Genomic DNA, 12,050 nt, shown 5'->3' with positions numbered 1-12,050 from the left:
ATAATTGCACTTAGATTTGCATTAATCTGTGAATGTAGCAGACAGATGAAAAATGCAGATAAATAGAAATGAAACATTTTTGTGGTTTAAGTTTTTACTCCGTTGAGGCTCTGCCTCTTTGGAGGAGAAATAACCTAAACAACAAAAATATCTCTTTTAATAACTTAATTCTAAACTTTTTGTTTTTTAAAAAATTAAATAAAAATTGATATTCCTATAAAAAGAACCATCAAAATTCCACCATTTTGAAGCTCCTTGAACTACTTATGCTGATTTTATGTGCCATACAGTGGAAAAAACAACTAAATTCAGGCTTTAAGTCATCAAAATCACTTTTTTCTATATGTCCCATTTTCCTTTTTTTAAAAAAAGTTTTAAATTATAAACACGAATATGTCTATTCATTGATTCAACTGTCAACCACAATTTTATTTGAATTGAAAAACTTCACTTGTGTCAAATATTGCTATTTGACAAAATTGCAATTAATTGCGATTAATTCATTACAACGCCTGTAATTAATTAGATTAATTTTTTACAAATGCTAGCTAGGTGAAGCTAATGTTTGGTCATGTAGAAATCAGAGAAGCTCATTTCTACTGAAAACCAACTGAGTACGCTTCAACTAACGTTAGCTAATATCACACATTAGCTAACTGAAGCTAATTTTGACAAATAACAAATGCTAGCTGGCTAAAGCTAATGTAGAGTCCAGCTGGTTTCTACATGAGCAAATCTTAGCTAAAGCTACCTCATGTTTGTTGTTAGCTAGTTTAGGCCAATGTTGGCTAACGTTTGTAATCAGTTAATGTTAGCTTGATTTTCTCAAGAAACCAGCTGGACTTCTATCTGGGAGGTTGTAAAAAAAAAAGACCTTATTTGTTATTTGCCAACATTTTCTTAATTTAGCTAATGTGTGGCATGAGCTAACATTAGCTGAAGCTACCTAAGGTTTGTTGTCAACTAGTTTAGGCTAATTCAATTCAATTTTATTTATATAGCGCCAATTCCAGTCAAATTGTCTCGAGACGCTTTACAGAACCCATATGCCTGAACCCCCAGAGCAGCCCTAAGGAGACAGTGGCAGGAAAACACCCTTTTAACAGGGAAAAAACCTCGAGCAGAACCCGGCTCTAATGTGGTGGACACATCTGCTGCTGGCCGGGCGGGTTGAGAGGGACAATCTGGGGGACAATAATGTGAGCGCATGTCACACATTAGCTAATTAAAGATAGTGTTGGCTAATAAATGCTAGCTAGCTGAAGCTAAGTCCTGGTTAAGCTAGTTCGAAAGCTTTAATTATTACTCGTCCAGCAACTCGATATTCATGTCCGTCTTCTGTTGTTAAACTTGTAGAGAAAATCCGTCTAAAATTCAACAAAAACAGAATTAAATGCTGAAAATAAATGTCCTGAAAACAGTTACAAGAAGTGATTGATTAAAAATTGAAAAATATTCAGTAAAAACATGAAGAAAACATCCTAACGTCGTGTGAAACATCCAACATGTGAAACATTCTTCTGCATTAAAAATATTTAAAGGTTCTTCCGAACTGATCCAGTCTGGAAGTTACATGTAACATACATGTTCACATGCACATCATATGTGACAGAAGCCGCTCTGCATTAAACCACCGGCTGATCTCATCACAAACAGGTGATATATTAGTTTGAACTGTGTTTGTGTTACCAGTGAAAGTTAGCGTGTGAAACCCGTGTTGCTTCTCGTCACGTGAAGACATGAAAACATATTCAATCATCTTAGTTTACAGCTGAATTCTTTCTCAAACACGTCTGAGCAGATCGTCAGTCGTCCAGGTCATGGAAATCGTAGGAGCTAATGCTAACTGATTACAGATATTAGCTAGTTTAGGCTAATGTTGCCTAACAACAAACATTAGGTAGCTTTAGCCAAGGTTAGCTCATGTCACATATTAGCTAATTTGAGATAAGGTTGGCTAATAACAAATGCTAGCTAGCTGAAGCTAATGTTAGCTCATGTAGAAACCAGCTGGACTTAGAGAGAAGCCCAGCTGGTTTCTAATGAAAACCAAGCTAACTTTACCCGATTACAAACGTTAGCCAACATTAGCCTAAACTAGCTAACAACAAACAGCTTTAGCTCATGCTAGCTAGCTAAAGCTAATGCTAGCCCATCTGAACTTCTTTCTGAAACTGATTTTATTTTAAGTGCATTAAACTGACAGAAGTCTTTTTTCAAACTGTTTTCTACTGAATGTATTTAGCCAATGTAAAGTAGTCGTGGTGCATTGTGGGAAAGTGGGGGGGCAGGAGGGTCAACTTGAAAACAGTTTGTTGAGTTTTTATTTATTCTGAAAGTGTGACAGGACGTTGTAGCATGAATCACTGAATAAAGAAATCTGACAACCAATTGCTGCACTTCATTTCTACAAGCCCCGCCCACTGTTTCCAAACAGACCACTTGAAGTTCAGCTTTGAAAGGATAAAACTTTATTGTTCCTGTGTTGACACAATCCTCAACTGTGATTGGTCGGTTTGCAGACTGTAGCCGATAACGTCGGGGGAGGGGGCTCGTCCAACATCACAGCTGATGTCATCAACCAAACCCCAAGTGGCTACGCTAACAGCTAAGAGTGAAGCAGAACAGCTTTATGAAACATGATCACAGACGCACGCACACACACACCTACACACACAGTGTTCAGACTGTTTTTTGGTCCTGTGTTAGACGGGTGAAATGTTTCGACCGTTTTGCGTCAGAATACTGGATTCACTAAAAAAACATTTTTATCAACAAAGATTCTCTCATCAGCCGGTTTTGTTTCCTTTGTCTTCTGTGGTGACTTTTCTGACTTTGTTAGCTAACAGCAAACAAAGGTAGCTTTAGCTAATGTTAACTGATTACAAACATTAGCCAACATTAGCCTAAACCAGCTAACAGCAAACATTAGGTAGCTTTAGCTTATGTCAGCTCATGTCACACATTAGCTAATTTTGGATTATGTCAGCAAATAACAAATGCTAGCTAGCTAAAGCTACTGTTCACTAATGTCAAATGCTAGCTAACTAAAGCTAATGTTTGCTCATGTAGAAACCAGCTGGACTTCTCTCTGGGAGCTTCTTCAGTCCAGCTGGTTTCTACTGAAAACCAAGCTAACGTTAACTGATTACAAATGTTAGCCAACATTAGCCTAAACTAGCTAACAAACATTAGGTAGCTTTAACTTGGTCAGACGAGGGAATAATAAACGTTTTTTTGATCCTGCCGACATTTAAAATCCTCAAAGATGTCGGTTCTGTAACAGCAATGTTTTTATAGTTGGGATGATTTTGTCGTTCAAGCTGCCATCCTGTCTCCATTAACTCCAAAAGAACGCGACGGTAAAAACTGTCTCCACTATTGGCTCAAATCGACTTTCCATCGACTGCTGAAACGCAGAACAAGTAACATTTTCCTCCAAACGGTGATCCTAAACACTCTTTATTTCAGTAAATCATATGTTTTCAACCAATCAAACGGCTGCACACTCTTTTTGCTCTTTTTTTGGGGGCAAAAAGTCAACTTAAAATTATTTGTATTTTAATTTTTTTTCCTTGGCAGAAACGATGGAAGCAAACAGCAGAGAATTTAAACTTCACCACAAATGTTTTACTTTGAAAAATCAACTGGATTTGACCTAAGTTACTAAGTTAGCTGTGTGGAGCTAAATGCTAAGCTAACACGCTAACAGATATTACCGATTAAGCTGCAGGTTAAATCTTCTGACATTAATTCATCGTTTTGTCCTTTTAGAACTTACTTAAATGCTGACTAGCTAAAGCTAATGTTAGCTCATGCAGAAGTCCAGTTGGTTTCTACATGAGCTAACATTAGCTTTAGCTACATAATGCTTGTTGTTGGCTCGTTTAGGCTAATGTTGGCTAATGTTTGTAATCAGTCAACATTAGCATGTTTTCAGTAGAATCCAACTGGACTTCTTAGACAGACATAAGTGCAGCTGGTTTCTACATGACTAAACATTAGCCTTAGCTAATGTTTAGCTACGTAATGTTTGTTGTAACCCTAAACTTCAGCTTTAGCTAATGTTAGCTCATGTCACACATTAGCTAATTTAAGATAATGTTGGTAAATAACAAACGCTAGCTAGTTAAAGCTAATGTTAGCTCAAGCTGAAACCTCCCAGAGAGAAGTCCAGCTGGTTTCCACATGAGTAAATATTAGCTTTAGCTAGCTAGCAGGACATTAGCGAATATTAGCTTTGGCTAATGTTTAGCTACCTAATGTCAGTTGTCAGCCTAAACTAGCCAACAACAAACATTAGGTAGCTTCAGTTAATGCTAGTTCATGTCACACATTAGCTAATTTCAGATGATGCTGGCAAACAAACACTAGTTCGGGAGGAACTGTCTTCTGGTTCATTGTTTACATGTTTACACACGATGACGGGAGTGGCAGCTGCAGGTGACAGGTGGGACGTGGGTGGAGCTAAACCCACCTGGAGGCTGAAATGTTCTTTTTTGATTCAGAGTAAAACATCTGCTGGTTCGTCTCTGGTTTGCATCCCAACAAAACTTTAAGAAACACGAAAACGTTATAATCAGCCAACCGGGTGGAGAGTTGTGCTTCACCTCCCTCCTGATTGGCTACTTTTCTTCCTGATCAAAGATCAGATAATTCAGTGCGATGCGACACTCTGGATTTTTTTGTGTTGTTTTCTTTCTTCCTTCCTGCTCTCTCATTGTTTTTTTCTGCTGTCTTTTATTTTTAGCACCAAAAGAAACATAAATAGTTAAAAACACACTCTTATACACACACACAAACACACACACACACACACACACACACACACACTCTTATACACACTCATACACACACACACCCTTACTTCAGTATCGTCTCATATAAAACAAACATCAGTCTCTGACTCCGGCTCTCTGTGGAGGGGGAGGGGCCTGTTGCTGTGGTAACTAGACGTCCAGGATCTCCTCGGCGGTACCTCCGCAGCGCAGCCGGTACCGTCCGGTTCTCCAGCTGATGGTCGGGTCCCAGAGAGCCGACAGGAAGATCTGCACCGCCATCGACTCCCGGATGAACCAGGCCACGGCGAAGTCCAGCTTGGAGAAGCACAGCGGGCCGCCCTGCAATGACATCATCACGCCATAACATCATCATCTCATGACATCACCAATCACGTCTCATTCTGTCGTGCACGTTTACGTTTTGTCATATTTATCAGTTGCTTTGTGAGAACATTTAAATATTTTACTTAATGTTTTTTTTTTATTTTTAATTTTCACTAAATTCTTGAAATTAATATTTTTTTCATGAAGCCGAAGCTGAGAAATAAAAGATAAACTCACTTTTAAACCAACCTTTATTTCTATTTTTTCCATTTATCAATTATTAGTTTTATTTTTGTGAATTCAATTTAAATTTCACATTTTTTTTATTTTCAGGAAATTATTTTCTCATCAATGTATTTTTTAAAGAATGTGAGAAATAACAGATAAAATCACTCAGACCAAAAATATTTCTGTTTCACTTTTATGTTCATTGACTTTTTTTATATTTAGTTCTTTAATATTCTGAAAATGTTTGAATTCTAATTTAACTTTTTTAGACGAAACTAAAACGGAGACAAACTGTTAATTTCACAGTTTTCCCTTTTTAATGACTAATGATTAACATTTAAATTTTTGTTGTAATTTTTATTTAACTTTTCAACTCACACAATTTTTAAGTAACTCTTCTTTTTTTAACGTAAACAAACTTTAAATCCTTTAAAATATTCTGAGAAAGAAGATTAAAGGAGGAAACCTGAACTCCGGTCAGCTGGACGTAGTCGAACAGAAACCAGGCCAGACAGTGACACATGAAGAACACCATCATGTCCCACCTGGAACACAACAAACAACAACAATAAACGAGAACAATAAATGAAAACAATAAGCAACACAACAACGACAATAAACGACAACATTAAATGAAAACAATAACAATAAACAACAATAAATGAAAACAATAAATGAAAACAATAATAAACACCACAATAAACAACAACAACAATAAACAACAATAAATGAAAACTAATAACAATAAACAACAAATGAAAACAAACACAATAAACAACAACAATAATAATAAATGAAAACAAACAATAAGCAACACACAGCTGTTGTGTTTTCAGTTGGAGGATCAATAAAGTTTCTGCTGAATGTTGTGACATCACAGTGACCAGGTGAGGTTGAGATGAAGCCCCGCCCCCTACCTGAAGATGTAATGAGCAGCCCAGCCAATGATGAGGCTGGCCAGGAAGCACTCAGAGACGGGCTCCAGGACCGTCCCAGGAAGCATGTTGATCCTCAGCTTGGTCCACCTGGGCACAAAACTTTATTAACACCTAGTCTACCTGGACACAATTACCAGCTGCTACTGATCAATAAACTGATCAATAACTGATTGATCAGCTGCTTCCTGCTGAACTATGAAGTGTTGCTGGTTTTACTCCTTATAATAATAATAATAATAATAATAATAATAATAATAATAATAATAATAATAATAATAATAATAACAAATGGGTCCTGTAGAAGCAGCCAATCAGAACGTTTAAAGCAGATTTAGATTATTACACACCAGCTGTGGAGGAAACTTTAAACAGCAACATGAACAGCCAATTAGGCGCTGAGTTCTGAGGTCACCTGATCATGCGGGACTGGAACTGGCCAATCGAGTATGACCCAGAGTTCTGCAGCGCCACCTGTGTTGCCATGGAGAACTTCCACCCTCTGAGGAGAGAAATGCTAAAGATGAGGGAGTGTTTCAAACGTGAAAACGACGAAAGCCCACGCTAACGCTAACATGCTAACCTGTCAGCGATAGCTTTAGCCATGAAGTAATCCTCGGCGATGTACTGGGCGAAGGCGACCAATCCACCGGCCTGATCCAGCACGTCCTTTCTCATCAGACACGACATCCCCGTCACACACTTTATCCCCGTCACGTTAGCCGAGATGTAGGAGCGAGGGTGGGACGTCCCAAAGTACACCTGGACAGGTTAGTGTTAGCATGTTAGCATATCCATCTGTACTCACTGAAGCAGTTAGCGGTTAGCATGCTGTAAGCCTGGGTTAGCTGTCCTGGGTCTGCTCCCAACCTGCAGGGGGCAGCGTACCTCAACACACCACAGGACTGAACTGGAGGAGAGCAAGTTCTCCATCCTTTACACCACATACTACACGACATTTTACCCAATAGTTAGGTTTAATATCACACCATGAATCGTTGATAAGCCGGTTACCATGGTGATCTCTGGGTGGTCAATCCTATAAACGTCTGGATTTCTGATCTGCTGCTGCTGGAGCTCCTGTTCTTCCTCCATGTTTTCTACGTGTTTAAGGCTGCGTTGATAGAAATATTTGGAGGTGCAGAAACCTTCCGCCTGAGAGAGGCCCAGTGGTGCCAACTCCTCTGTAAGGAAAGTCGCTATTGGCTGTCCTAAATGATGTCATCTACCTAATTTGCATGTTTTTCCATTTGCATGTAACTGTAACGGACGTTGTAGGAGACAAAAAAATTTTAAAAAACACCCAAAATATGTTCAGAACTCGAGTGACAGTGGAGAAACGTTTTCATTTCCATCCGCTCTGTAAACCAGGAGGGGATCTGCAGCAGTGTGAATCTCTGATCAGACCGAGGCGTTCCCAGGCCAGATGAGATACATAATCCCTCCAGAGGGTTCTGGGTTTACCCCGGGGTCTCCTCCCATGAGGACGTGTTCAGAAAACCTCCAAAGAAAGTCTCCCTGGAGGATCTGAATCAGATGTCCAAACCACCTCAGATGGTTCCTTTAGAGGTGAAGGATCAGCAGCTCTACTCTGAGCTCCCTCTGGATGTCTGAGCTTCTCCCCCTATCTCTAAGGCTGAGCCCAGACACCCTACGGAGGACGCTCATTTCAGACGCTTGTATCCACGATCTCATTCTTTGGGTCACTACCCAGAGCTCATGACCATAGGTGAGGGTTGGAACGTAGATTGATGGTAAACTGAAATCTTCTCCTTGAGACTCAGCTCCCTCTTCACCTTGACGGTTCGGTACAACACCTTCATTACTGCTGACACTGCACCAGTCCTCTTTTCCATCTCTAGCTCCATTTTCCAATCACTTATGAACAAGATCCTGAGATGCTTGAACTCCTTCACTTGGGGAAGCAACTCCCTCCACCCTACACTGTACCACATGAATCTAGTAATCTTTGGGCACGACGTGAAGTTTGCTCTGTGCAAATTAATGATGAAAACGCAGCTGAATCTCAGCATACGATGTACGTGAGTCGACGGGAATGAAGAATAAGTCGTCATCAGCGTGTGCCGACCAACCATGAAAAATAAACAACCGAAGCATAAACGGAACTCCTACAATCACAGGAAACTAGCCAAACATGAGCCCTACAATCACAGGAAACTAGCCAAACACGAACCCTACAATCACAGGGAAACTAGCCAAACATGAGCCCTACAATCACAGGAAACTAGCCAAACATGAACCCTACAATCACAGGGAAACTAGCCAAACATGAACCCTACAATCACAGGGAAACTAGCCAAACACGAACCCTACAATCACAGGGAAACTAGCCAAACACGAACCCTACAATCACAGGGAAACTAGCCAAACACGAACCCTACAATCACAGGGAAACTAGCCAAACATGAACGGAGCCCTCGCCCTGCTGATATTTATGTGTTTGGAGAGAAATCCCAAACGCTAATGTTAGCTTACTAACCTGGGAGCCGCTACATCCTTCCATGCTTCGTCCTTTTTTGTCTGGTTGTGGTCCGAACTGGAGGACACATCTAAAAGGTCTGTCTTCTCTGTTTAAATCCCACAGATTTGTTTCAATGCGTTTTGCTGCCACAAATCATCTCTGGGTTTATTGATCAGTACGTCATTTCATCCTGCATTTCTATTGGTTAGTTAGTTGTCATAGGTCCAGCAGCATCACACTGTGAGATGATCACCCAGAATTCTATGGCAGCTTGTCTTTGGTCGCCATGACAACAGCCATTCTTGAACCTGTCTCACAGCGACGTAGGACCACCGATTTAAAGCCAAGACCAAAGACATCGCCACAATTCTCTCATCGTCGGTATCTTTGGTCTGGAGTTTAGAGGCCTTCAGTCTTACCTGCTCCAGAGTGGCAGCGAACCCTTGGCGGTCGGCGACATACGGCAACCCGTGGACCAGCCCCACCTTCTCCGTCATCTGATTGGTCAGATCTGTCAGGGTGTCAGGTTTCACTGCCGTACAGAGAGTTAGCGTTAGCATGCGTGCCGCAGCAGTGACAGCGTTCCCCTGGTGGTGGTGCTCACCTCTGATGCCGCTGTCGCAGATCCACACCAGGCCGTACTTGGCCGCCTCGTAGCCTGGCATCAGGTTGTTGATCTTGGGGTTGATTCCAACTTTCTTCCCCCCTGAGAACCACAGAGCAACACGTGCTAATGTTAGCTGCTAACACAGGTTATTCATCACACATGTTCCTGGGTGAAAACAGATCAACAACCAGTAAACAACAACAACAACAATGTTTGCTCACCGATGAACAGTTGAGCGTCAACGTTGGGGTATTTTCCCAACAACTTCTTACAGACATCAACGGCCGGATCGTCCTGGTCCTGAACGCACAGCAGGATCTCATACTGCAACACAGAGGGGCAGTTAGAGGGGCAACATGGGGGGCAACATTGCAACCAGGGGGGCAACAGGGCAGGCAGAGGGCAGCCTGATGGGGGCAGTTGGGTGGTCGTTGGGTACCTGTTTACTACGATGCAGTTTGATCCTCACGGAACTCTTCATGTTAAACTATTTATTCTAGTGTTTACATTTCAGGACATTTTGTTGTATTTATGTTCATCTACATCATTTACTCCCAGACCTGAATGGGGCAACTGTAACACCTCAAGACTGGGCCGGGGCAGTTGTCCTCACCTTGGGGTAGTCCAGTGTAAAAAATGTCTCCAGGTTGGAGATGAGGTTCGGGTCGATGCCCTTCAGAGGCTTCAGCAGAGAAACTCCAACCAGCTGCCCGAATGGCTGCTTCACCTCCGACCTCTTCCTGTGGAGGTGGAGACGCCTGGAGACAGACAGACAGACAGATGGAGGTCAGACAGACAGACAGACAGGTGGAGGTAAGACAGACAGACAGGTGGAGGTCAGACGGACAGACAGACAGGTGGAGGTCAGACAGAATAATGAACCAATCAGAAATGTCGCCTGTTCTCTATCATCGACCTGATTCTTGCACTGCACATCTCTGCACTTTTAAACTTTATTTTTATTTTTTCTGTTAAAAAATTTTGCCACCCTTGTATATATTGTAAATAAAACTGCTGTAACAATGTAAATTTCCCCTGGAGTGGGGAGAAATAAAGAACTTTATCTTATCTTATCTTATCTAACTGAGCGACAGCAGTGATGTAATTAATGAGTTTAATAGTAATAATTAAGCTTCACGCAGAGTTCACTGATGGAGGACTGATGGTCTGATGGAGGACTGATGGAAGTCTGATGGTCTGATGGAGGAACATCAGTGACTCCGGTGGAGCTTCAGTAACATGACCTGCTTCATCTAAAAATGTTTCCTACAAACATTGTAACTCTTCAGTCACTTCTCTTCTGAACCTGGTCATGTCTCTTCGGGGTTTAAAGGAATTCTTCCATAAATCTGCAGCAGTCGGTCCTTTAAAGATCTGGAGGCTCCTCTGAAAATTCCATAATCTTGGTAAAGCCCTCAGAGTTACATAAGAACTGTTTCTGGAACTCTTCTGTCACGGTGGAGAGGCGAATGATTGAGAAATAAACTGAGGAATGTGAGCTTCTTCAGTTTGGGTCTCCACCTTCAGCTGGAGGAACCGAGGAGCATCCCTCAGACCGCCAGTTCTCCAACAATCCATGGACCAGACTCCGCTGTAAAACCGGTCGCTTTAAGCTGCAGCTGCTGGAATGTTTCCAGATCTACAGCCTGTAAGGTTTGGAAACACCCTGGAATTCAAGGTCTTCAGACGTTACTAGTGAATTTAGTTAAAGCCGAATTAAAGACCGACAGAGCCAGAAGCAGCAGAACTTCACCAATATTTCCCTGGTTTGAGAAGAAAAGGCCGTAGACACAACGGAACTAGAACTCCTGTGTTTAAAACGAGGTTCGGTGTGACAGCAGGATGTTATCAGCTGAAGCTAACGAGCCGCAGAACCGAGTTAGAACCTTAAAAATCATCGATACCAACAAATAAATCCGCTTTACGTCGTTAGGGCCCAATTATTATGATTATTTACATCATTTATGAGTTTAATTAGCTCTCAGAAGCTGCTGGGACGCCGACGGAGCGGAATTTACTGAGCTAACCGGCCAGCGGCTAACCAGGAAAACGCCCCACAGCTAACCGTCCACACCGAGGCTTACAGCCGCCTCACGTCCAGCTACACGCCCGGAGGAGCCACAAACCGGGATTAATTTTTCCGCTGGACTCGGTCAGAGACACAAACGCAGCGAGAAACAGCAAAGAGCGGCTAGCTGCTAGCCGTTAGCTTAGCATCACTCACACATAGATGATGGACATGAAGTGCATCAGCCACAGCACCAGGAACAGGATCAAGCCGAACACGGCCAGTCCCTGCATGGCGGCCTCCAGCACGGCCATGGCGGTTCACGGGGTCACACGGGCTCGGGGGGGATCTACCGGCGGACCGGCGGCCTCGGACCGTGCCCAGAGAGAGACTCCGGCTCTCGGAGCGACGAGCTGGGCCTGTTCGGGCCTAAAGATTCGACCTCCGGCTGACGGCGGAGGACTGCAGGAACCAGTCCGGGTCGAGAGCTCCGCTGGCGGGCACTCAGAGACCGGGCTCGGCCTGGAGGTGCGGGTGTCCGGGTCGTGGTGCGAGTCTCGGGTTTGACAGTCAGCAGACCGACCGACGGTCAGCTGACCACCGGAGAGACGGAGGAAGCACCGAGCACCGCCCCGCACCGTTTCAAAATAAAAGCTCTGCAGCGCTTAAAAGGTGCTTTTATTTT

General features: G+C 42.5%; 1 protein-coding gene across 2 annotated transcripts; it reads right to left on the bottom strand.

The window, feature by feature from the left end:
• Window positions 1-2,448: 2,448 nt before the first annotated feature.
• Window positions 2,449-11,980, bottom strand: ugcg (UDP-glucose ceramide glucosyltransferase). Of its 2 annotated transcripts, XR_008599373.1 has the most exons (11): window positions 11,582-11,980; window positions 9,971-10,115; window positions 9,579-9,681; window positions 9,355-9,456; window positions 9,170-9,282; window positions 6,852-7,030; window positions 6,684-6,770; window positions 6,251-6,358; window positions 5,800-5,878; window positions 3,866-5,120; window positions 2,449-3,802 (listed from the first exon to the last, which is right to left on the bottom strand). XR_008599373.1 is itself a non-coding variant. In XM_023271407.3 (10 exons), exons 1-10 carry the CDS (start codon window positions 11,677-11,679, stop codon window positions 4,950-4,952), a joined length of 1,185 nt encoding a protein of 394 aa, XP_023127175.1. In that variant the 5' UTR covers window positions 11,680-11,980; the 3' UTR covers window positions 2,449-4,949. The 2 variants fall into 2 exon arrangements, 1 of the variants encoding a protein (XP_023127175.1); XM_023271407.3 differs by having other exon boundaries at window positions 2,449-5,120.
• Window positions 11,981-12,050: the final 70 nt, after the last annotated feature.

This window comes from Amphiprion ocellaris, chromosome 17 (assembly GCF_022539595.1).
Source record: "Amphiprion ocellaris isolate individual 3 ecotype Okinawa chromosome 17, ASM2253959v1, whole genome shotgun sequence".
NCBI classification, from domain to species: domain Eukaryota; kingdom Metazoa; phylum Chordata; class Actinopteri; family Pomacentridae; genus Amphiprion; species Amphiprion ocellaris.
The sequence above is the reverse complement of the archived record's forward strand: the minus strand, read 5'-3'. Positions and strand labels throughout refer to the sequence as shown.